The 23,482-nt window shown below is 40.0% G+C and overlaps 1 protein-coding gene across 3 annotated transcripts in view; it reads right to left on the bottom strand.

Moving 5' to 3' along the window:
* The window catches only part of atp1a3a (ATPase Na+/K+ transporting subunit alpha 3a), a 30,622-nt gene extending 14,903 nt beyond the window's left edge, over positions 1–15,719 (bottom strand). For 2 of the 3 annotated variants that reach the window (XM_067612172.1, XM_067612173.1), the window contains exons 1-5: positions 15,311–15,719; positions 2,644–2,757; positions 1,885–1,944; positions 1,516–1,719; positions 314–427 (exon numbers count right to left, since the gene is read on the bottom strand). In XM_067612172.1, the coding sequence (XP_067468273.1) occupies positions 314–427; positions 1,516–1,719; positions 1,885–1,944; positions 2,644–2,757; positions 15,311–15,316 (498 nt within the window). In that variant the 5' untranslated portion in view covers positions 15,317–15,719. Of the gene's footprint in view, positions 1–313; positions 428–1,515; positions 1,720–1,884; positions 1,945–2,643; positions 2,758–3,015; positions 3,071–15,310 lie in introns of all 3 variants that reach the window. The other variant, XM_067612174.1, reaches the window with a different exon arrangement.
* Between the last annotated feature and the right edge of the window lie 7,763 nt (positions 15,720–23,482).

Raw genomic sequence — 23,482 nt, 5'->3', positions numbered from 1 at the left:
GGAGGAGTGTTTTGTTTCCATTTTTTATTTTGGTAATTTATATAAAATAAGTTAAAGGAGTACATGCTCCTTACTTGGATGGAGAAATTCCCCATCTTTCAGGCTCCTAAATTATCTCAAAACTGTACGTTCACCTAGTTTTCAACAAGGCTGTTTTTCTTAGTATCTGAAAGTTGTAATCTTGAGGATACATGGTTTTCACTGAACCTTTTTAACATCACTGATTCACAAAAAGGAGACATGTGACAATAAACTGACAATTATCACTAAATATCTCGACAATATCCTGGTTGAACTGTTGAGCGTCCAGTACCTGAGGGACCATGTTCTTAAAGGACTCCATGATCTTGGAGCTCTTAGCTTCTTGAAAGTAGGAGAAGCAGCCGGTGATGATGACGACAGCTGACAGCACGATACCCAGGTACAACTACAGAGGCAGAGAGGAAATAAAGATGTGACTTTCATATTTAATGCAGAAATGAATTAAGTGACTTCACCTTTATCTAAAAATGTATCACATAAGAGGAAAAAAGAAGTAAAAAATAAACCACTGTAGAGACACAGACGGAGAGACTAACTGGAAAAGTCATCAGTCAGACATTTTGACATCCCCGTTTAGAGGAGCGCAAGAGGAAAATAAGCTATTTCAGGATGTTGGGGCCTCTGTAAAGTTTCAATTTTAGAAATAACACACATCAGCTGACAGCCTTTCATTTCAGTTTTTCACCCTGTGGCTGACAGCATAATGTGATTTCATTTGGACTCAGTGACTCGGAGGCTGTCCATCAGTTTGCTGTCTACTCTGTTACAGTTTTTGTGATTATGCTACTGTATCTATCGTTTCTTTTCACAGTTTTAATGGATCATAATTAAAAGGTCTAAATTCTTTAATCTTCCCATAAAGCATCCCGTCTATGTCTGGTACCAGCTGATATAGCTGATTATCAGAGTGTGATTTTATATTTAGGGAGTGTGATATAGTCTTGGACACAGTTTCAGCCCTTCATTTTTTCTTGTCAACGTTGTTTTTTCACCATGGGTTTCCCCCTGTGGTCTGAACCAAGTATTTTGTCCGTTCATGCTGTGTGTCATAGCCATTTAGCCTCTGTACTCAGCTCTACTCTGTGCTCTGACCCGACATAAAACAGTGCTGACCCATGAATGCCCTTCTCTTACTCAGCTATTACCAATGCCAAGAGGAGTCCCACACTCCCTGTGGCCCAAATAGATACTGACAGGATGTTATCTGTCACTCTAAAGATGGGTCAGCTGGCATGATTCAGACAAATAGTTGACACGTTCTTTATCACTGACACAGCCGAATCCCTAAGGAGGATTTCCCTCCTGACTCAGCAAATCGCTTTGAGAGGCGATGTGCTGGATGAAAGGGAGCACACAGTCGTAACAACTCAGTCTTCTCTATATGCATACCACCTAAGATGTTATCTCACGGGCACTCATGGCTTTGAATTCATCCTATAATCCATTCATTTACCCTTCCAATCCTCCACTTACGTTATCCCCAGCAGGCTCATCCTCTGTGGCGGCCTGGATGGCGTAGGCCAGGAAACAGAGGATGGCACCGATCCACAGCAGGATGGAGAAGCCGCCAAACAGCTGGCGACAGAACTTGACCCACTCTGGGGTGGTGGGGGGTGGAGTCAGGGCGTTGAGGCCGTCTCTGGCCAGGTACTCTGCTGCCTTGGCATTGGTCAAACCCTGGAGGAGTAAAGGGAGCAGACAGGAAGACATCAATGATGGATCAAGGGAAAGGAAGATAGAGGAAGAGAGAGAAAGGGGGGCGGGGTGTAGATAGATGATAGAAACAACCATATGAAGTTGAATATAACACAGAAAAGTGTTATTTTTGAGTGAACAACGCACCTGGACGATATCAGTGTTGTATTTTCGGCAAACCTCCTCAACAGACATTTTGTGTTCCGTCTACAAAGAATACAGATGGAAATTAAATGTGAACATCACTTATCATTAATAAAGTCACTAATGGATATTCTTAACAATACTATCCAATCATGAAAAATTATACAAATTTTACAGCAAACATGGTGTCATTAGTTGAAAGCAGGAAATAAATGCGAATCACCATTTGGGATCGTTACATACTGTATGTAGCTCCTTTGTTGATAAAATAAAGTTTGAAAAAACTACTTTTCTTCAGTTCAGATATTTGTTTATCTGACACAGCTCATACAGTTTTATGTCAAGTGGATATCCTGTGGGTTTGGCATCTTGCCTCACGCAAGAGAGAAAATCTTTCCACAACAGGATTAAATTGTTCTGGCATTTGACCTCAAACCACATCACTACTGTACACCAGCTGCTATGAAATACTATGTCTCTGTTATCTCCTTTTCAAAAATGGAGATTAGATTACAGCTGAATCGTAGCTCTTGGAATGCTGGAGTGAGGCCAGGATGCTCTTTCTATGAAGTCCTCCCTTTCTCACTGCGGACTTCAAATGAAATTTTCGTGCAACCAATACAGATACTCCAAGTAGGTGAATAGATACAACAAATATTATATAAAACCACTATATTATTTGAACCAGCAGCATCTGGAGCAAGTTGTTCTGTTGCAGGAAATGGCAGTGAGGTCACAGGAAATAGGAGGCAGTGTACGTACAATGGGAACTTCCTTCTTGAGGTCATCCAAGTCCTTGCCTCCCTTCTTTTTGGGGGATTCCTTCTCATCCTTGTCCTGCGTGGTGGCCACGCGGTAGCTGTCCGACCGTCCATACTGCAATGAGACAACCGGATTACTGAGTTTGGCCCTGTCACATCACATGAACATTATGAAAATATTAGCAGTTGAGTTGACATTCTTATCCTCACTTTTATTGCAACAAACTACACTCTACTATATATTAATACAATCCAAACCAAGATGTTCTATTTAATGGAAACAAAACCACCACCTGAGAACTAAGGTAAGAAGGTCTAAGCAAAGACACCCAAAGACTTGAGGTTCAAGACAGGGCTGTTGTCTTTCTCTTACCCTCTTTGCTTTATATGCTGAACCTTTAGCACAAGCAATAAGGCAGAGTGAAGACCTGCAGGGCATCAATAAAGGGGGGAAAAAACATACCATTGGACTTATCGCAGACAATGTCATTATTTTTTCTTGAACAATCACATATGTTTCCCAAACCTAATGACCCTACTTCAAAACATATGGACACTACTCAGGATATAAATGGAATGTAACAAAAACACAAATTCTTTCATTTAATTATTCTCCATCCCAGCAAATAGGAGATGCACATAATCTGGAATGGAATTCTACAACAATGAAGTATCTTGGTGTAACTATAACCAAAACAACTTCCAAAATGTTTGAAATCAATAAACCAAGTAACAAAATTGATGAACCCATACAAAAGGATGTTGAAAGGTGGTCTACTCCCCCTTTAGACTGCAGTGTCAGAATACAAACGGTTAAAATGAATATCCTACCTAAGCTACTGTATTTATTCCAATCTCTCCAAATCATTGTTCCCCATAACAACTTCATAGCGTGGGATAAGATGATCTTTAGATTCATTTGAAACAGCAAAACGCCAAGAATAAAACTTACAAAACTTTAACTGCCTAAAAGTAAGAGGGGAATGGCTTTACCTAATCTTAGTGAGTATTTTTATGCAGCTCAACTCAGACCTCTGGCATGTTGGTGTAGACCTGAGTAAGTCTTGATTTAAAGAAATGGAAAGGGAGATACAGGGTTACCAGACCCAGATCTTGGTGGGAGACAAATATTTTAAAGGGGCTCTGAGACATGTCATGGATCCAATAGTAGCATTTATGCTAGAAATATAAAATGTTATAGTAGAAAAATACAAATTAAAGAGAGGGGTTTGCACACTGAGGTGGTCTGCATGTGACTCAAAGTTTAAGCCAGGGGTGTATGATCCAATATTCAAAGAATGGGCACAAAAAGGCATAACGGCAATGTGTACGGTCTCAGAAAATGGTGAAATTAGGAGCGGCGGAGATTGTCACTAAAATGAGGATAGCTGGTCCACCTTAAAGGTCCGTCCACCTGAAGTGAGCCTGGTCAGGTTAGTCCAGGCTCACTTCATTGTTGCTAACTTAAGGGCTAACGCCCTTCACTTTAATCAACAGGTGGCAAGCAAGACAAGGGAACTTGGCTTTGGTCTTGAGGAGTTGTAGTATTTATTCACTGACAAATGAAATGCACTGCTACGTTCATGGCTATACTGCTAACTTCATACTCTACTCTGGTCGCCAGCCTCACCTTCACACACATGCACTCTCTCTCTCTCTCTCTCTCTCTCTCTCTCTCAACCGCACACTCGCTACGCAGAGCAGCGGAGAGAAACTAGCGCGACCATAAATGTCAGCAAAACGCAGTAGAGACTCTAACACTGAGCTGAAATGAAACTAGTGCACATAAATTAGGTAAATAACATAAATAAATATATTTTTTTTCTTTCAGGGGGTATGGGGGGGGTACTGTTGAGGGGGCAGACCGCCCGTCCAAGGCAATGGTAGGGGAAACACTGAAAAAAACACACCCAAAGACAGCCATGACTCCTATTTGTAGTTTCTGTTCACCCATGTTGCAATACAATAACTGCTGGTGTGTCTAAAACACTTTATTTCCCTCAGGTTTATCATTGATCAATAACACAGACGAAGTGTAAAATCATGCTTGGCTGCCGTACTCTCATTTTTCTTCCACATTTAGACTCAGTCAAAACATCTAGATTGAGATCCAAACTTAGATGTAATCCCCTGGTGTGAGAGGGGGGAATTTTACCCTTCATGATTAGATCTGGCATCATTAGGCCTGTCTCAAGAGCTCCACTTAAACTGCAATTTACACCATTGCTATTTAGGTTACGGCTGTTCAGACCACAGACACCACTGCTGTGTCTGAGAGAGGAAAGTGAAAGGCCAGAGGGTAGACAGAGAGCATGAGAAAGAGAGAGACAGGACAATTCAGGAAAGAAGAAATCTGACAGTAAATGTCAGGTGGGTAATGTATTTTAGAGGCATTTTTTGTTATATTTTTGAAATTCTCTGTACATCCTGACAGCAATCAATAAATCAAATGCTCTGACATTAAAAAGAAAAAAATCCAGTATCCGTGTCTGGCGCAGGCCTGTAATAGTGCCTGTGCATTCATTGCCCATGACACAGAAGGTTTGGAGGCCAAGCGAGCAGGGGAATACCGACGGATAGGAGGCGACGGGACTGCATGAATTGCAGAAGGAGAGAAGAAAAAGACGGGAATATCAACAGAAAGCAGAATGAAAAGCAACATACGATCATTGGACTATTGCCTGTAGTGTGGGGGAAACTGGACAAATTCTGGCGGGTTTCCAGAACACTACCTACCCCAGCTTTAATTGCCAGTGTCCTACATCAGAGCATAAGGATATGTGTGTGTGTTTGTGCCCTTTCTATCTAATCATGAACATGGCTTTATTATGTATGTCTGTGCAAAAAAGTATGCGTTAGATACATCCACTTATTTTCAATATAAGTAAGTTAATTTTTTTGCACAACTCCTAATCCATTCACTTGTCAATAACATTTTTGTAAATGACTTATTATTAGTTTACAGACAATGATGAATAAATAGTTATGGGAAAACCAACTTTTAAGAGCAATTAAAAGAATTTTATTGCTCTAGGTTGCAATGTTCTAAGTGTTTCTAAATGCTTCTTTTTCAGCTTCTGAAAACTAAATCTCAAGGGGGAAACATAAAATATTTGTAAGTGTTGACATAAAATAATTAAATTATGACTACAGACTTTTGGCAACTTCTGTTCAAAACATGCAAGAAACTGGGCTTTTGCACAAGTGTTGCACAAGGCAACAAGAAAATCACTGAACGTGAATAGAAGCATTTCTACAAGGCTTCAAATCTGTAGAAATATCAGATTGCTGCAATACTTTTTTGCACTGAACATGACTGTGAGGTTTGCAAGTACAGAATAAAGACATGGAAATGACTAAAACTCCGACCCACCTACGCCGAGTACTGTACACAAGCGGTAATTATAAAACAGTGATCAACTTCAACAATTCCTGAAATCACGTCTGACAGCTAAATCACTATAATTTCCATTCAACAAACTATTTTTACTTTCTTCAGACAGACAACAAGAAAGCTGTGAGGCAAAAAGAACAAGAAGACGTAGGCAATCAATTGTGTCCCCGCAGGGGAACAAATAGATCTGGCTCATAATTGTCCAGCCAATAAAAACCACTGATGGCCACAGATGGATGTGTTTAGTAGCGAAGACACAATGAGGCAATTTATTATATAGGAATTGGGTTTAGGAAACAGGGGAAATAAAATAAAGTGTAGGTAATTAAATGAATCCATTGCTAAGGGAAATCTCCTTTACTAATTTGAGAATTTAAATAGCTTCCTTAACCTTATGAAGCACAATTTTATTTTACTTTAAGCTCTAAAGCGCTAAACTCAGCTTACATTTCCCGGGAGCATTTTCATGGCGTGCAGCAAACTGTGTGACTACTCTCTACTAGGAATGCATTGTGACTTGACATTTGTTCATCAGGCAGATGTTCACTACCGTCCAACCCTAATACAAATATGACATCATGTAATGTGAAAAAACACATATTGAGATCCAGATTCTGTTTAACCCCGCATGATGAGAGGGAAGAGCAGACTTATTTTGGGAAAGCTCTTATGTGGATTAGTTTAGGCTGAGAGGTTTCACACTGATTTGATGGCTGTTTTATGCTGTTTACCGTCAGTTTTTTCCCTCACTGGATGAAAAGCTGGCAGGATGATGACCTGTTGACAGCTAACCAACACTTTTTTTTTTTTTTTACATTCTCTTACCTCTACACATCTGTCTATGTAGTTTTGTTTTACTTGTTGTTTTTTGATGAGTGCATTTTTCTTGTGAATGCATTATTTATGTATTATATTAGAAATAGACTCGCCAGTCATTTCATTTTCTTTGAGCAATAAATTCATTGAACTTTTCAGTTGAGTCTTTTTCTTAATTAACTCTTAATTTGAAGGCGGGGCCTTTTTACCTTTGCCTTGGGAAGCTGCAAACAGTTCAGAATTAAATCAGACAATGTTGTAGTGAAGAGTTTTAAGGTCTGATGATTGTCTGAGTGCTGTTTTACAGTATGGAAAAGTGCCATAACTGTCTGAGAGATGAGAGGGTATGTATTTGGGATAGCCTTTTCTGAGAAATATGATTGAAAGAATGCTTTGTAGCACAAGAACTTATAAGCTTTAAAATTACAAAACACCAGTATTGGCATTGACCTACAAAAATCCATATTGGTAGTTGTGTTTACTGTAGTATACAATCCTCCTGCGCATCCGTCCGTTTTTTAGTACTTTTATTCCATCTGTGCAGTTGTGCATATGTTTATATTCTGCTTGACTGCAAAAGTGAGCATTTTTCAGACTTGTGTTTTTTCTGTGTGTGTGTGTGTATTTTCCTGTGTGTACTGTATGGTTGTTTATGTGTGCGTATGTGTGTGTTGCCATCTGTCAGGGGGTGCAGTGTTCCCCTGCCAGTTGTGTCCAGCAGGCCATCAGATTACTGCTGTTTACTACACGGGCAGATTAACCCAGTGAACAATAATAATCCCTCTCAATCACTCTCTCTCTCTCTTTTTCTCTTGCATCTTTTCAGTCCCAGTCTCTCATTCATCCTTACTCATTCACTTATTTACAATGTTAAAAAGTCTTTTGTCTTTTATAGATTTAAGTTGTCGAAGCTTTGGCATGAATGCACTGAACAGACCTGAATTTGCTTAAATTAATTAGGGCGCTGAACCAGGCAAGGAAAATCGTCTTTTTTTTTCAATTTACAACAGGCCACAAACTCCCTTTTTGATCGCTTCTCTGCCTCCTGAACTTCTTCTTCACATCTTCATCTGTTCTTTTACTTGGAGAGTAAACCCCAATTTGACTATTTAAAACTGTGAAAACACAAACGACAACAAAGACGCAACCATCAACACAATAATGAAGATGCATCAGAAAGGCCTCCAGTTATCTCAGTTTGACATCCGTTGACAGTCTGAGTTGAAGTCACAGATCCTGCAGAAGGGCGCTGCAGTGTTGCTGCTCCGACATGAGCATCTCTTTAGTATTTTTAGACATTTGCTATTCCATTTCCTCTTCACCTCAGCACTCGTGCTCTTGTGTGCACATATCCATTCAGGATGATGACTGCTGAGGTGACAAGGCCATCTACTCAAGCACGTAACCCTTCAGTGCTGCAGCATCCTAGGATGTATGAAGTCAAAGAAGCATCTATGAAGCAGCCTAATAGAATTAGACAAACACAGATAACAGTTACACCCACTTTGTACTTCTCCAGTAATATCTGCTCTTTTTATCGCTGGAAACTGGCAGCGGGCCTCACAGAAGATGTTATTTTACCCTCCCTGTCTTCAAACAGTCCATCCTCCACTTTAATGGCTTGTGTTGATCATCTTTCTGTGTGTGCGCCAACATATTCTACTGCTTCAGGCCACATACATGATTATATCAACCTCCAGAAGAAAAAAAATCTCCTGGGCTCCATCGAATCACATACTGGCCCACGGGGACACACGCCACATTAACACATAAATATTTGACAACTCGATGAAAGGAATATGAGAAGGGTGACATGAAGAAAATGAACCCCTAATTATCAAGGGCAACATATTCCCCCACCAATTTACCTTTTACAGACATAGTATGACTTTCAAGGGCATCTCTAAACCAAACCAGGGCAAGAATACCACTGTCAAAGTTTCAGAACACACCATTTCATTTCAGCCCTACAATGTGCTGACGGTATATTGCTTTCAACGTCACTCATGGTTAAACTGAATAAACAGAGGATATTTTCCTGCATATCGTTTCCTTTGCTCACTGTCTAGTTACAGGCTGTAAAACCTGAGGAGGTTTCAGCAGCATCCAGATGTTCTATACTGAGCTACAGGACAGATTGTAAGCTACATGCTGAACATTTGTAGTCCGTTCTATCTGCTTGTATACTGCATCCAGCCCGGCCTGCGGCTCAGGGCACCACAGGTCTGAGGAAGACTGGATAAGCCATTTTTTAATCTGCTGAAATCGCTGGTCAAATCTCAAACATCCCAGAAAGGGACATTTTGATCAGTGCATCCTAGATCGATGAATGAGTGAGGTTTCCAAAGTAACCACAATATTAAATAAACCTAACATTAATTAAAATGTATAGATCAGGAGGCAGATAGAGATCTATGGACGTCTCATATCAAAGTGATCACATCAGCTGTTGGGAAGCATCTTCAAATGAGCGTGGATAAGGAAAAGGGGCATTAATTAGATATAGGGCATGATATAGATTTACTAATTAATTTTAGTATGTTATCAGGCACTTACACTAGAGCAGCAGATTGCTATATCTCTGCCTGTTTGCAGTGCTGTTATCTGCCCATTTTATAAGGTTAGGGTTGATTGCAAATGTAAACTCTACCAGAGGCTCCGTACTGTAAGACCTTGGTGAAACATCCACCAGCCAGCACTGAATCATCTGTTATTTAGAAATGTTTATTTTTCAACTAAATCTGATGACATTCCAGTCACCAAAATGTCACATTTGTAGTTCAGATTTTTGAATGGAAGATCTCACTGGTGTATGTTGCCTCTGGCAGGGCTCAGTACTATAGCTCTGGTGGTGCCACGGTTGATAATCGTATCTATACACACAAAGAAATGGATTATAACACAGATCAGCGGACTGGCCGACCTAGAAAATACTGATGGACTGGCAGACACACCCACACACACGCAGAGTAAGAGGGGTCCTCCATCATCTATCCCTCCCATCACCCTCCCACTTTGTTTACATTCTCCTCCCTCCAGGCTGCCCATCTGTTTCTCTGCTCTCTTCTTCGCTGAACTACTCATCTGCACCAAGGTTTAATCAAGAGGAGACAGTCTGCTGCTGCAGACGGCATGATGACGACGATGATGTCTTTTAATATTGTACATGTGCATCCAGCAACAAACGCAGATAAAAGCCATAGTGGGATAAGAGATCAGTTTGATTTGATTCTGTAAAAATATTTGCACAGTGGAAGTCCTGATGGCTGTCAGAGTACATTTCTAATAAAGCACACCACAGATTTTGTGCTGTTACCCACCATTTAGCAGTGTGTCACCTCATGCTGTGCAGCGTGTCTGAGAGTGTGATAGAAAATGGCAGTTGTTGAGAGAATCAGATTGACAGCGTTTACTTCCAATGGGTTGATAGACGGGGGATGTGAAGTTTCCTAGCAACATCCAATCCACTGGGTCCATTTAAATAATTGAAGTCAGCTGTGGGGGATGATGGGACGGTATGGGAATTTTTTTAACAATGTGAAGGTATGTTATGTAATACTGCTGTAATGTTGATGAAGCGCAACTCTGCTCTGTAGTGTTTTGTTTAAATGTTGTATCTTAAATGTTTTGTGCCCGAGGACCCCCTTGAAAATGAGACGGTGCATCTCAAGGGGTTTGTCCTCTTATTCAATATTGAAATAAATAAATAGTGTTGCAGAAGGCATGGGAAACTACGAGCTACACTCGACACCTAAATCACCCCACTCAAGCCCTGCGAACAGGAAGTGATGTAAGTGACTTCACATCGCTTTCCAGGAAAGGCATGCGGTACTGAATTGCATACTGAAGCAGTGGTATTGGAAATCCGTGATCGGTGATTTGCAGTAGTATGGATCCATGCTATTTCACACACACTCACTCACAGATGGAAACTAGAGAGGGACAGGGGCGTTGAGAGTCAGTGCTGATGAAATATTGACAGACTGGAATAATTATGCAACAGACTCAATGACCAAAGAAACACATGTAGTGTAAACGTAATCATATACGAAATAATGAACTGTACGTCACTGTTATGTAGTTATATCGAACGTAATGTCTGAACATGGGTGATGGACTAAACTCTGTGAAACCACAATATAAGCATGCCGTTTTTCCAGTCTCTGAGGCTCAGCTTCGACCCGATAACAATGAGCCCTACCGCTAGAATCACAAAGCAATAGGATTGCCATGCATGCACCTGCTTTGTGCCTGCATGCATGCATTTAAAAGTTATATTAATTCATACTTATGTGATGCAGTGAAGTGCCTTTATATATAAAAGCTGCCTTACAATTATCTAAAGCTGCATATACATTAACTCTGGAGGATTAAGGGCACTGTGTACTCGAAGCTCCCAGTGATTCCATGGTTTTTTTTTGTTAGTTAGCTAAAATGTTGTACATAGACTAGGGCAACGGGATGTTTCACTATCTTACTGATGTTGTAAATTCAGTGGGCAGTAGGAGATCCCTTAAGTATGCAGAAGTTCACTGTTATGGAACAAAATGATTGACTGGTCTGTTAAGTGCAAACTTGCCTGAAGTGCAACACGTAACTGATCTGGATATCACTTTGAATCTAGCTGTTTTAACCAACACTACAAATCATTTTATGTGATTAATGTGACTAATATATCTCACCATAATTCATCCACGATTCAACAGTATTATTTGAATTCAACATCTGTATCTTCAGTCAAAATAAGACCTTTACAAGCAACCGATGATGAAACAGATAAAAAAAAGACTAGTAGCGTTATATGACCTTGAATATGAATTTCCATTATGCATTGAATAAAGTGAAAGCTGACTCATCCCAATGCTGGTACTCTTTAATTTACCTCAGGAAATAAGCACAGCATAAACCCAATGAAAGAAGCAACAAATGCTTTAACTAATGTAACTACTTCATGACATAAATCCCAACAATGCCCCTTTTCACAAGTAGAATGTATCACTTAAAACTATAATATTATCAGTTTAAATCAGTAATGCATCTAGAAATATGTAATTTTCTCCTTTTCACTACCCTGGACAGTACCATGATTCCTTAAGAGATCAGATGAGATCAGACCCAGGGGGAAATTCACATCACAACTGTGCAAAAGAAGTCCAGTAGTGCAAATCCAGCAGCCAATGATGTGTGAGCTTGATGTCATTAGGCTAATGAATGGTTAATACATTTAACTGATAATATGCTGCGGATGGTGACAGCAGTTTGACATATTTTCATAGGTCAATGTACATGCTGCAAGGCAACCACTCTGATGGATGAATTATAATTAAGAGTATTAAGTGTTTCATATTGTAGATGTCTTTATAGAGTAAAAAGGATCATCTCACATACTGGTGTATGATTATTTACACTTGTTTTAACGAGCTACAGTACAGGTTATTATTATTAGGACTGAAACGACGCCACTGCAACGAAGAGATCTCATAATGTCAAAAGCTGCTGCATGAAAAATCAGCGTCATCATATATGGGTTAAACACCATGAATGAAAGTAGGTTTAATACAACGACCTGCCTCGTGCACACACACAGAGCCACATCACACGCCATCCATCCAGCAACTGGCTCTCCTCCTGAGGCTTCCACACCAAGTGCATTATGGGATAACAGCGGATGCATTCATCCTTGTATATCTCTTTTTCTCCTTGTGTATCTCCATGTTCATCTCTCCATTTGTCTCCTCAAGCTCCACCATCGCTCCCTCCTTTGTGTCATCACTGCACATGAGCAGCATCTCTTACTGCATTCCTGCGCTTCTCCATTCCTTCCTCTTCTCAAGGTGACTCACCACAAAGGCATCTCTGTCTGTCTCTCCCTCTCTGTCTACCTCCCTAATTCTCTGTCAATCACAGGATCTTAGTCAGTTTTCCCCTAAACTCCCTTCCTGCGTGGCCCACAGCACCTGACCTTTGTTTCATCTCTGACTTCCATCCGTTCACAGACCAACCCGATCGTTGGCTTGCGCAGCAACAGCCGCTATCAATTGATTGACCCGGATCAAATGGCCCCAGCTGCCTTGTCAACTGAACCTCCCTCTGGTCTCCCCCACCCCTATCTCCCATGTCACCCGAATCGCCTCTCACTCCATACCTCCCGATGGCAAATCGCAGCCTGAACATGGGAGTTTCCACTCCCCAGTGTGCACACACGCCACTCTCCTCCTCCTCCTCCTCCTCCTCCTCCTCTCCTCAACGCAGTCAGAGTTGTGCGCGGTTTTCCCCTTCGGCGATCTAGTGGACAGCATCACAAACCGTGACAGAGTGGCACTATTTCCACGACTTGGCCTGAATGCTCTCTCATCCCAACCCCCCCTAACCCGGATATGGAGTAGAGGAGAAACCACTGCACATCACATTTCATTACCGTTCATGGGCCATGACACCATGGACACCAAAGAAATACACCTACAGTTATAGTATAGTGCATGTCAGTATGATGCTATGGGCTCTACATATCACTGATAAACTTGAACTATCATGCAAATACTCTAAATGAAAATACAACATGATGCAGGAGATTATAAAATTCCACAAAGCAATATACCACTCGATTGTTGACTGTTGACACTCGATAAAGCTTTATCATAATACTACAGGAATGTAGTATTATTTCAGGAATATAACCTGACTTTTTTAGTGGGAATAACATCATGGAGGTCTGTGTCTACCCATATGGAGAGCACCTTCCTTTGGGACATAACCGTCGACATTTTTGGGAGGTTGGGGTGTGGGGTGTGGATGACAAGTTACTGGTGAGGAACCATTTTGACGCACTTGTCTGTGCCCATTTGGTACCCAGACCAGAGCCGCCTCTACATCCTCACCAAGCCCAGCACCGTCAATGACAGCAACACGACGCACCGTCGCATTATGTAATGTCTTAAAGAAAATTCACCAAATGGTCGGTGGAAGAGAAAAAAAGAAAAAAAAAACACCGCCTTCTTTGGGTTTGATTCCCAGCCCCCACCCTTTGTGGATCTTCTCTCCCTCATAATCCAAATAAAAATGATGAATTCACGACTTTCTGCATCGACACGGGCTCTCGTTTTTTTAAGAATAACTGAAAAGACACACAGCTGCGGACATGTATGTGATGATGAAGAGTTACTGCAGTCAGACCTGGAGGAATAACATGATATTCCGCAGTCCGGGCTGCGGTTTTCACCACCAGCAGTTCACATATTTCTGTGCATAATTGAGCGTTTCACCTGTATGTCATTCAGAAACGATGTGATATGTGACAGGACTCGCCCGTGTCATTAAAACGGTCTGACTAATCGTTTATTTAGGAGTTGTGAATTTCCTCAATCGCCTACAGTGGCTCCAGAGGCAGGCGCCAGATGTTCGTCGGTGTAATCTCGTTTTTGGAACCTCTGGGCAAAACAGTGAATCTGTTCACCACTCAACACCTATGGCTATTAAAAACCTATTAATGGCTGATTTGTAGATAAAATAAATGGCATGGATCGGTATACTGGGCCCGTTTTCTGATTTGGTTCAACAACTCGTTACAGTGTTTTTGCGTTACAGCGACAAAATCGCCAGAATTGCTTCTCTGACAGCTTAAAAATGAAGATAAACGAGAGTGTATTCTGTGAATGATCAGAAAACCAAACGGTGTATATATGTCAAAAGTTCCTTTCATCTGTTGAGATTAAAACTGAGGCTGTGAAAGTACCTCCACCCCATGAAAGTACACTCTACTGTTGCACATCTTCAAAGAAAAACGAATCCAAATTTTCAGGTGCAAAACAGCTGTTTTGATTAACTGATTTCGTGGTAATGTTCACTAATAGTGACCAGTTTGTTATTAGATCGGGAGCTGCAAAAAAAAGACTAATGAGACTGAAATACTAATCGAGGATCATGACTGTAACGCGTTACCACCCTGCACCGGTTCTGGCGCACCGGCTGGAGTCTGGATGCGGCGGATTGACTCACAAATCTGGCGCATGTTTTTTTTTTTTTTTTTAAGAAAAAGGCACAGCATCCAGGCAACAAGCCTACCCTCTATTATCCGTTAATGTCAGTCGTTACTATAATTTGCAACACATTTATTTGGTGTGTTAAATGATGTGAGAAAGGGTACCAAATGTGATGACTTTCCGAGAACTATTGGAGCCGTTTGACTGAAAATTAAAATACATACAGCAGTGCGGTTTAAAACAGCTAAATAACGTTCAAAGTCACAGCTAGCTTAGACAAGTCATACATATCCCACCGTGTTCAATGTCATTCTAACATCATGACTGTGCCTCTATGCACTTTAACCCTTTCCTTAACGGACAAACTGACTAACCGTTAACGTTACCAGACTGTGTAACGTCAGCTAACTTTAACATTAACGATACTGACATTTTACTACACGTTTAGCTATGTTATTCACAAGAAACGTCGCTCTTACCCCCATTTCGGCGCAGTCAGTCGGGTCTCCTCAGAAGATGAATCGCTTTTGGGCTTGATATAACCAGAATAGCTGGCTTTAAGGCGGGGAGACGGGGCAGAAAACTGGTTCTCGTCTGGCAATGAGAGGAAAAAAATGTCTCCCTTCAGTTGATAGCTATTGCTCTAACGTTAATGGGGAAAAAACAATTAACTAGCTAACAAAATATTCTAAAATATCATTTTCTTTAAGAGGAACGGGCATAAGGTAACTTGACAAGGCAACGTTTCATCGAACACCTCGGCAAAGCTGCACCCAGTTAAGATAGAAATCAAAGGGGGCTTATTTTTTCGGCATAAAGTGTTAAAATGATACGCAGCCGTTGGTGATGCCTCACCAACCTTCTCTCTGTAAGGCGCAAATGATGCCGGTGGAAAGTAGACCCGGGCAGATGGCTCCTTCTTCGGATGCTGTCTCACTCCGCGGCTGCCGCAGCACTCAGGGTCCCTTTGTTGTCACTCCGCGGATGAAACAAGAACCGTATAAATCCTTAATAGACTGGTGCTGCGTTGATATAACACAGGAAAGATTGAGTAAACAATCATAGTCAGCTTTCATAGGATAAATACAGCTTCTAAATAGGGACATAAAATCACATTTTCATATCATCTTAAAACAAGAGAGAAAAAAAGTAAGGAGGAACGTCAAATGCTTTTCATTAACTGAATCCCTAATCAAAAGAGTAAATAATACAATATGGCAGCAATTTAATTTGTAGTCCAAAATGGCTTTCAAGGCATCCATTATAAGCATGATTGGTTTAACCAGTTAATGGATCTGGGGGCGAAAAATTGCTGTTGGGCTTCTACTGACACCCCAACTAATGTGCTCTGTGCAATGTGCATCTATCCGGATGCATCCAAGTTCCCATTAAGTCCAGTGCAAACAGTACTGCAATGTTGAAATTATATTTAATTTGTGTTAGTTTGTGAACACAGTATAAACTAAAATGATAAAGCTCTTAAAACTAGATGTACAGGGCTACAAGACACAGCCACAACATTATGTAATAATACAAGACCTGCCTTAGTTGATATTGTATTTAATTTGTGTAAATTCCCTAGAAAACTTTGCATATAATCAAATACAAAAACCACAGATACCACAGTCGACTGCAGCTTTTCTGTTGCTTCAGAAAAACTAACACTTCATGGACAAAGTGCACATCTGCAACATCAGTGGTATCAGGGGAAATGCCTGTTGCATACTGACTATTCTCCAAACACAGCATCTAGCCTGCATTAGTATGGCAGCATATGCTAAACAGATGTGAGCTGCAGTGCAGGAAACGCCTAAAACATGTATTTTTTTAAGATCATGCCTGCAATAATGAGTAGCAGACAGAGGAGAGAAGAGCTGAAGAGGAGATTAGACTATGGGGAAATACTCATAGAGAAAACATGGAAACTAAAGGACAAAAAAGAGTGAGGCATAAAAGACAAGGTAATTTACTGACAGACATCAGACTTAAGCTCCTGCTCTCTCTGGCACCACCCTGGAATAAAAATGGCACACACAGTGCTAATATGGGGGATGAAAATCGTGGCCAATGTACACAGTACAAGCAACATAAACTGAAAACAGAGATCACATGGAAACAATGTGATGTTCATGGTCGGTCAGAGCAAAGCTGTGGCTTCGCATGCTTTATTTCTGTATGCAACACCTGCTGTGGAAGATTAGACAATTATACTGCTGTTTTTAGAGCCTTCAAATGGAGCAAGAGGGTATGAATATTGTGCAGCTGCCATATATACACACACATCCATCCTGGCTGAGGTGATTCAACCACGAACGCTGCACAAATGAATGACGGGGAATAACACAAGCAAATGCGACAGTGATCATATGAGTGTGTGTAGCTACATGTCTGGTTGTCGCTGCATAGATATGTGTGTGATGCAATGCAAATATTTGTCTGTGAATGCCTGTGAGACTTTGTGCAGACTTGCCTTGCATGTGTGTGGGTGTATGTGTGTGTATATGTGTGTGTGTCTGTGCTCTGAGGCAGCCACTGTGTCCAGATGGGATCAATACTCCCCTCTATCATAATTGAAATGTGGCCTGGTTTCTACACTGCTTTGTCATCCCTCCAGCATGCGCCATCAATTAAACCTTTTTTTTTTCCCCAAGCAAATTCTAAAACTGAGCTAGAAAAATTGTGTCAATACCCAGATATTGTGCTTCAAAAAGTGATGTTGGACAGATGTGAGAAGTGTAATGTAGGTTACTGGTCACATGGGCCTCTTGTTTAATGGTATGAATTACAGCTAACCATGAAGCAAAAGACTCACATCAAAGCTTTAGTGAGTTCTAATTGAAAATAAACTTGCATACGCATATCATATTTACTATCTTTATGCTGCCAGCTGATACTGTATGTATATTGCTTGCATAAATTTGTTAAAGAGATTAAAGTATATGCCTAATACAAACAAGCCAGTCAGATTAATATTCTTTATTTATTTTCATTTTATTTCATGTTTCCCCACAGCAGCCTTGGTGGGATAAAAGCTATATGATGCCTTCATATCCTGCTGGGAATTTTCCACTCACAAAATTAGATGTTGCATGCAAAAAGAAATGGAAGCTGCAAGGGAATAGCTTTATTTACTTTTGATGTTTAACATGCAAGAATGAGAAGCCTTTTTTATGCTACTGGGATTAGATAAAGAAAGAGAGCAAGCACATAAGGCGCTTAATTTATGTATCAAGTTAATAATTCAATAGCAGTTGTCAATGAGGGACTAGGCATAGTTACATCCAGGTTTTATTGTATGTGAAGGAGTTTATTGTCAGTACAAGTTCCAGTACTCCCACAATGACTTTTTTTAATTGAAATGCTCCTAACTAGGAAAATTGGTGGTAATCGTATATCTTTACTTTCTGGCTGGTAATTTTGACTCTGTTGAGCCATTCTGTCTTGTAATTACAACACTGTATTCCTGACATCACCTCAAAGCAGCTATGTATAGTGTTAAGGGAGCCAACTTTTAAAAAAAATATCAGTTTACATCACAACTCATGATCTCAGAGCTAGCTTTCATCATACAAAGTCGTGAACCATGTCAGTGTGGCATTTAAATGGACTCTCTTTTTACAAACCCTGTAAACACGACTGAGCCTGAAGGCATCGTAAGTGTCCGGACGTGGGGTTGGAGGATGATAGTGTCTTTTGACTTCAACAAGGAGACTGGGGTTTGTGTCTTGTCTCCTATACCAACAGCAAAGGTGGGTTTCCTTAAACCATGACAGTGATCTTTTTATCACCTTGAGGTCACATCAGTTCAGAGTTCAGATCTTTATTGTCTCACAAGGGGAAATTCCTTTGCAGCAAAGCAGCATAAAAACACAAAACCATGAAAACATAAACACAATTGAGAACAGAGCAAGACAATAAAAACATTAAAAGCTTCTGTGCTCTACATGTAATTCAGACAATAATGATGTTATTAAAAATAGGGAAAAGTAACAAGAATTGTAAAAAGCTGTATGAGGAATCAAGAGGCAGTTTATAATGTATTAGAATTAAAAGCGTTTACTGCACATGGGATATATGAGAACTTGAACCTGTTGCACATAGTTTTTGGAAACTATACATCAACTGTAAAGGCAGCAGTTTAGAAATCATATTCTACAGTACTCTATGTTATTTTAGAATGCACTAACAAACAACTAATTTTATTTTTTAGGTGTGAAGACTTGTTTAGCTCCTTTGTTCTGGTGGTAAATTTCAGAAATTCTGTGTGAGAAAGATAAAAGAGATTTGTTAATTTCCTGCAAAATTGCTTGAAAAACATTTGACACAAATCTTGGCTGTATCCAGGTTAAGAGGTCTTTGGATTATTATTTAGAAACTCATTGCAACATTTTTTTTTTTTTTACAGAACCACCCACCATTCCCCTTCACCATCAGGCTGGTTGTTCTGGGCAGCTCCCAGATGTGTGTAGCTGAGTTTGAGCAGGATTCTGCTGAAATGCTCAGTACATCTTTTCATAAAGGTTAAACAACAAAGAGTGTATTTTAAGGTCGGAGAGAAAAGCAGAGATACCGGGGGAGAGAGGAAAGAAGAGAACAAAAACATTTTCAGAGACCTGGTCGCCATAGCAACAATGATCAGGTTACCCTGGCTCCCTAATCATCTAGCTGACACAAAACAAATTTAAGGAAATTGGAAACAGGATGAATGGGTGGAGGTGAGAAATGAAACCTAAAGTAAAAGAAATCTGAAATTGAAGTAAAAAATAGTCATATCATTTTGTGTTTTTTGTTAACCTGTGCTGATGTTGATGCTGATTATGGTTTAATTATCTGCAACAGAACGAATCAGACTAATGGATGTGAAAAACATCTTGTGATGGGAAATGCTTTGTCACTGTTCCTATTAGAGACAAATGGGAGCTGCATTTCATTTGTAATCACAAAGGACGTGGGGATTGATTTTTTGTAGCAGAGCTGAGTCCAGTCCGTCACACAGCAGGAGACAGCTGCTGTCGAAGAGACACACACAGTCACACAAATGAACACACACACAGACACACTTATCAAACTATCTGTAAGGTTTTCAAACCCTGATACTATGTGAAAAACGGATGTGATGAGGACAAAATCTCACATTTGTCATTTCAAGAGCCATTTTGACTTAGGAACAAAATTCTAGCCTAACCTATTTTTCCACATAAAACAGCACAGAAAGGGAAAAAATCTATCATACCAGAAGCAGAGACACCAACAATTTAACCAACAGTAGTCTCAATACACAAAATGAAATGCAGTTACGAGACATGATGCATCACTTCATTTGGACTGAAAAAGTGCTAAAACTCAGTAAGCATCATACACTGCTATTTAGGCTATGGATTATTCATTTGCAGCTGTCAGAATTGTGTATTTTTACAATTTGTCGTAACTTATATTCTACAAGCATGAACAGTTGATCAAAGAGTATCTCTTGCAAAATTGATATACAGTACTAGGCCTCCAAATGATGCATTTGTACATGAAAGAACAAGACTAAGAGTCTACAGCCATGCTAGCAACTCCATGAGGCTGAACTTACATAATATGGTGATGTTTTGCTGGTATAATCTACCAGCTTCACTATCTTAATATAGCGTGTTTTGACCTGACGATGGTGCTAAATTAAAAGTTTACTGATCACCAAAGTTATTACAATTCATCCTTAGGGACACATGAAAGTCTGTACCACATTTCATGGGAATCCATCCAACAGTTGTCGAGACATTTAACTCAAAACCACAAATGTTAACTTCATGGTGGCGCTAGAAGAATAGTCAGTGGATCACCAAAGATACATCATCTAGGAACCATGAATATCTCTTCAAAATCTTGTGCAAATCTATCTAGCATTTGTTGAGATATTTCACAGGATAAATGACATTTTTGACCTGCTGGTGAAGCTATATAAAAAGCCAGGGGATCACCAAAGTCAGTAGGGTTTATCCTCTAGGGACCATGAATGTCTGCACCAAATTTCACGGGAATTCATCCAATAGTTGTCAAGACATTTCAGTCAGAACAAGAGCGGTGGATCGACCAACATTGCCATCCATATAGCCCTGCTGAGAGCTGATATATGCTTTCTTATTATAAATTCTATTTACTTGACACTATTTTCTCCCTTATTAACCACTACTTATTATAGTTATGATTTAAGGTTATAGAGTCCCAGACTCTTTCCCTGCACCATATAGCTGTTTCACATTTAGCTGAGCATTCAGATTAGGGAGTTTCTTGCTGGGGCCCAGTGGAGCAGTTCTACTGGAGCAGCTGCTCAGTAGTTAAGTGCCTTGCTCAGGGGATCTCTGCGGTATTCACTGATGCAGTCGAGGGTGTTACTTGCTCATTTCTCTTGCCAAGAATGGTCCATATGTCTTGGGATTCAGGTCACAAGCTGTAACCTTTAGCTCATACACTCTGCAAATGTCACAGTGTGAATTTCCTACTTATAGGTCTAATAGCACTGGTGTTGGATCATCAGTTGGCAATTTTAGTTTAATTGTACTATAAGAATTCGATCACCAAGAGAGAAATGAAGGTCCTTAATAAGTTCTCTTCTCTTCCCTCTTTGACCCGACTGCAGACAACTAAAAATTCTTCACTTTCAGATTTACACTGACACCAGAAGAGATTTCCAGGACTTATAAAATACACATTTGTCTTTATATTTAATGAAAATAAATTGAGAGAATCCTCCTTTGTGAGGATGTAAATACACTCAAAAATTGCACTCAACAAGACCTACAACCTTTGAGATAAAACATAAATAACAAAACTAAAAAAAATAGTATGTTTATTTTTAGGAAAATAATACAAAGATTATACAGATTATACACAATTCATAACATTTTGTTCTGTCCGTATCTGTTACTATCACAGTGTCATGGCAAATAACAGGAGTGCTGTATGTGTGCGTGTGTTTGTTTGTGTGTGAGGAAGTACCTGGAAATGGGCAGGATGCCATCCGTGCTCTGATGAACATTATCAGTGCATCACCGAGCACAGACATGTCCTGCAGATATAAACATGGAGACACACACACACACACACACATCTGAGAGGTAAATGAGCGGACACACAATCATACCAACACGACAGGTGTTTGCATGGCTCATGTGTAATGACTGCACAGCTCGAGACCCACAGCTACTGGCAGCAACACACACAGAAACACAAACACAGAAACACACTCACAGATCCTCTGGTGTGTGATGTGTAGCTTGAGGGGCCCTTCTGATCCCCTCAAGCCTGAAGTGGCTGGTGAGTGTTACAATACACACACACACACACACACAAATACACAAATATCAGACACACATCAGACAACAGAGATAGTGACTCCCTGACATACAGGTTCACTTTGTTGTCAGTCAGTGAGGTAATTGTAATTATAAAGTGGTGTATAATCTGATCTCCACATGATGAAAATCTTAATGAAAACAAAAAACAAAATGAGAAAAAGAAACAGCATATTTGTTTAGCTTGTATATAGCAATGTACAGTGACCCTGAGCTGTTGTTGTGTTCCTGTGTTTTCCTGTTGTTTCTGTGCAAAATAATTTCATGTTTCCTGAAATATTGTTGTGTTTTGCACCTCAGGGCCACTGTAAAAATGTGAAGTCTTAATGTAGTGTTATGAAAATATAACCGTGTGCAGAAAACAAACCTCAAGTATAATAAAATAAGTACAGTCATTAACTATAACTTTAATTTCAGCTTTATTATTATCCTGAAATGAATTTAGTCTGCAGCAGCAGCTTAAGCAGATCACAGAAATGTGACTCACGAGTCAGCGAACAGGATCTGAAACATACACAGCACAGATGAGACAACAGGTGTAGTAGCTGACAAACACATTACTAAAGGCTACATCATTAATATCTTCAGTCCTTCCAGTGTATATATATGTATATATGTATATGTATATATGTATAATGGCATGCGTGCTGGACAGCTCCAGGTTCAGCACTCTGGACAGCGACCGTGACTCATCAGTATTAAAGGGTGTTAAACTACTCTCTCAATTTAATTAAAAAGAAGGCACTTGACTAGAGAAGACGTGTTTGTTTGCACATGTAAATAGATTAAACCTAAATGATAACTCATGATCAGATGTCCCAGAGACATTTAGATATGACTGTGTTCTACTTCACTGGCCTCCTTCTTTCAGCTCTCTTTCCTTTCTGCCTCTCTTTTTTTCTTCCCTGCTCCTGTATCTCATCTGCCTCCCAGCTGTTTAAACTCTCTCGTCACCTTCTCCGCTAATAATCGATCAACTGCGTTTAAACAGTCAGATATTTATAAAAAACATTTCTCCCCGTTTAGCTTTGGTTGTGTTACTCTTATTGCAGTGGTGTGATATTGTCTCATTTCCAGAGGTCAAACAATCAATACTGTCATCAGCCTCTCTCTCGTCCAATGACGTCACATACTGGACAGATCAGAGCCGCACAGCCAAAAGGAGGACAACATACTGAATATTGCCAGAGTATGAATTTTTAACTGGAAATGCTCAAATGTTTTCCAGAAAAATTAGCTTCCATACATAATATTTTACAGCTTTATCATTTCAACATCTTCATGAAATGAGACTTTTGTTTTAATCTCTCCAAA

This window comes from Thunnus thynnus, chromosome 15 (genome assembly GCF_963924715.1).
Source record: "Thunnus thynnus chromosome 15, fThuThy2.1, whole genome shotgun sequence".
NCBI classification, from domain to species: domain Eukaryota; kingdom Metazoa; phylum Chordata; class Actinopteri; order Scombriformes; family Scombridae; genus Thunnus; species Thunnus thynnus.
Note: the sequence above shows the minus strand (reverse complement) of the source record. Positions and strands in the feature narration are given on the sequence as shown.